The following is a 3,700-nucleotide window of genomic DNA, read 5'->3' as shown; positions in this document are numbered from 1 at the left end:
AAAATCATAAATAATTTCATAAATATTTTACGATTTTTTACTAATTTAATAATTTATAAATTAAATTAGTATGTAAATTCATTTTATACAACTGTAATCTGCAATTCAATTTAAGGATTTATATTTTATCAATATCTAAATACAATACAATTTAAAAAAAATATTAATAAAATATAATTTTAAACTTTTGTAAAATTAAGTTAAGCTTTAAATATAAAAAATAAACAAAGCTAAGTGACAAAAATGAGTGTGTTTTACCAAATAAAATTTGATGGTATCTTTCGGCTTGGTATATTCTTTTTGGAGGTGCCTTTTATAGTTACTTTGTTTTTGACAAAGTATCATTACTGATGTGTTTTCATTATTGAATGATGAATTAGAAAATTAATCTAATGATGAAAACACTCAAAGTAATACTTACTTTATTTAAAACAAAGTAAACATAGCCTTTACGTTTTAGATTATTAGTTTAGTTCGGTGCTCAGCCTGAGCCGGTCGCGGGAAGCGGTGGGCTACGGACATGTGGTACTGTGATATCGCCTCTCTAATTTCCACCGCCGCTGCCAGCAACTCACACTTGTCAATTTATGTCGGCCACATGTTGAAAACAGAAGAAAATGAGTCAACTATAAGCAACTCCGCTGTGACTCCAAGATTGAACGGTGAAAGTTGGGTGAAGACTGAAGGGAAAGCGATCGAAGAGTAGAGAAAATGGAGGGAAAAACGAGGGAAGAAGAAGATAAGAGTGGAATGATCGAGACATGGATAAAGAAACACCTTCTCTTATACACAGGAGCTACCAGACACCCCTTTATTCTCAGCATTCGAGATGGATCTATCGATTTCTCCTCTTTTAAGAGATGGCTGGTCAGTACTCTTTTCTTAATCTCACTTCTTCTTTCATGAATTTCGCATTGTTGTTGTAGTTGAGAATTTGAATAGCTGATTAGGTCAAATTCTATTGGAAAAGTGGGGGGAGTTTTGATTGAAGCGGAAGTTGAAATTGCAGGGATTTCTTAATTGTGCTTCTTCTTTCATGAATTTCTCATTGTTGTTGTAGTTAAGAATTTGAAGATCTGATTAGGTCAAATTCTATTAGCAAATTGGGGGAAAATTGACTGAAGCAGAAGTTAAAGTTGCAGGGATTTCTTAATTGCGCTTCTTCTTTTATGAATTTCTCATTGTTGTTGTTGTTAAGAATTTGAAGATCTGATTAGGTCAAATTCTATTAGCAAATTGGGGGAAATTTTGATTGAAGTGGAAGTTGTAATTGCAGGGACAGGATTATGTATTTGTGAGAAACTTTGTTCCTTTTGTGGCGAGTTTGTTGATTAGAGCTTGTAAGAAGGAAGACCAGAATGATGATGATATGGAGGTAATATTGGGCGGTTTAACTTCTTTAAATGATGAAATTGCTTGGTTCAAGTCAGAGGCTTCAAAGTGGGATGTTCCTCTTTCTAATGCCATTGTTCATAAGACAAACCAGGATTATTGCAGGTATCAGTTCATATTTATGTTGATAAATTGTTTTTGAAGTCTGATCTTTTCTATGTTTGTTATTTAAGTCTTGATCTTTCAATTTCAATTTGACACATTGAGCTTTTGATTACTTATGATGCATGCATAAAGCTTTCATTAATTATAATTGCATGCATAAAGCTTCCACCAGTAAAGTGAGTTTTAAATATAGAACATGATTAACAGCGCGTTTGTTTATTTCATTTGCATTCGAAATTTGCGTTTTTAACCGTTAGAATGTATTGTTTTATGTCTATAATTGTTTCGAAGTAGTTTTTCATGTTTGATATCTCTATAGAAAAACTTTAAACCCCTTTTTTCTCTCTGATTGTTGTTATGTTCTTAACCTATTGTTTTGTATGCATGTTTATATAGGCCTTTTATTTATTTTTTTCGTTTTTTCATGATTAGCTCTTGGATCTTTAAATTTGACACATTAAGCTGTTACTCGATTACTATAGCATACCTAAAGCCCCAAAGTTGATTGGTTATGAATATAAAATTCGACTAAAAAGAGTTGCATTTGAAACCAGGGGTGGACCGGACCGACACTATGGCTGCCAGCCAGCCAAAAAATACATTTTAATATTTTAATATTCTGGGTGAAGAATTTTGGCCCGTCAATATCCCCAGTTGCCCGTCTCACTCCAGCTAGCAACCTCCTTTAAAATTTGCCCGTCTCACTCCAGCTAGCAACCTCCTTTAGCAACCTCCTTTAAAATTTCCGCCCCTGTTACTATATATCCTAGGTCTGCCCTGTTACTTTATCCTAGGTCCGCCCTGTTTGAAACTGCATTTTGTATAGATTTGATGTGGCTATAAAGTATACTGTAAAAATCTTCATCTTCATTTCGAACTTGTAACACAATTTTAGTCTAAAACGAAATGAACAAATAAATTTTGAATCTTAATTTAGTCTTTGAACTTTTGTATTTTTAGTTAATTGATCCAAAATGATGCACCCCATTTCATAGATTGAACACTAATTATAGTCCGAGTTACATTTTCAGATTAATTGAACTAAAAACGTTCTTTTTATCGGTCCAATCATTTGTCTCTCATAAAACATACAAACTCTCTGTTTCAGATTTCTGGAAAGGTTGATGTTACCAGAAGTAGACTATTCTGTAGCCATGACAGCCTTTTCTACCATTGAAGCAGTATACCAGGTGAGCTTTGCCCATTGTCTTTCAGATGGCAACCAAACCCCATCTGAATTACAGGACACTTGCCAAAGATGGGGTAATGAAAGCTTCGGCGAATATTGCCGTACTCTCCAGAAAATCGCCAATCGATGTCTGGCGAAAGCTTCAGATGATGTGCTTGCAAAAGCTGAAATAACTTTCTTGCGTGTTCTTGAGCATGAAGTTGAGTTCTGGAACATGAGCCATGGTGGAACTTGAAAACTTGCCCTATAAATCTGCCAGAAAAGGTTTGTTAAATGCCAATGTAAGTACTTAAAGGCTAGTTTTCTAGAGAATTTGCCTCCTAGCTTTGTAAGAAATGTTTTTCATGTAAATCCAATAATAATCTGTACAAGATTTTTCTTTTTCTTTTATTTAAAGGTTCATGCCAATATTAATAGGAAAGGAACATATCAAGTCCCTAGATATGTTTTAATTTCATTGTTAATCATGCATAATGAGGGTTTGTTTGGCTATTGTGGAGAAAATTGGGAAAAGGTGCTATGAGAAAAAGCTGATAAATGCGGAGAAATATTTCGGACCAATGAAAATCATTTTGAATCCAACTATATGGACATGATTGGTGGAAAAAAAAAACTATATATGCATGTGTCGTGAATTCATTGGTCCGAAGTATTACTTCAGAAGTACTTTTTTATTTTCAAAAAATAAAAATTAAAAATTAAAAAGAATATATTAAGATTATATTGAAAGTTTACAACAACAACAAAGCCTTAGTCCCGAAATGATTCGGGGTCAGCTAACATGAACTATCATATAAAACCGTGAAATCAAGTCGTGTCAGCGACATAAATTTGCTCCCTCCACTCCGTCCTATTCACTACCATATTTTCCTCAATTTCCAGTAAACTCATATCACTCTCGATCACCCTCCTCCAAGTTTGCTTAGGTCTTTCCCTATCCCTCACCACTACATCCCTTTGCCACTCTTCGGTTCTCCTAACCGGCACATCAAGCGCTCTACGTCTTACATGGGC

General features: G+C 34.2%; 1 protein-coding gene across 1 annotated transcript; it reads left to right on the top strand.

The window, feature by feature from the left end:
• Nucleotides 1–589: 589 nt before the first annotated feature.
• LOC136220050 (probable bifunctional TENA-E protein) lies at nt 590–3,076 on the top strand. The gene is made up of 3 exons (XM_066007721.1): nt 590–867; nt 1,277–1,497; nt 2,606–3,076. The coding sequence occupies exons 1-3, from the start codon at nt 712–714 to the stop codon at nt 2,919–2,921; spliced, it is 693 nt and encodes a 230-aa protein (XP_065863793.1). The 5' UTR covers nt 590–711; the 3' UTR covers nt 2,922–3,076.
• Nucleotides 3,077–3,700: the final 624 nt, after the last annotated feature.

The sequence above is a fragment of the Euphorbia lathyris genome, chromosome 2, assembly GCF_963576675.1.
Source record: "Euphorbia lathyris chromosome 2, ddEupLath1.1, whole genome shotgun sequence".
NCBI lineage: Eukaryota > Viridiplantae > Streptophyta > Magnoliopsida > Malpighiales > Euphorbiaceae > Euphorbia > Euphorbia lathyris.
This window is presented reverse-complemented; position numbering and strand designations above follow the sequence as displayed.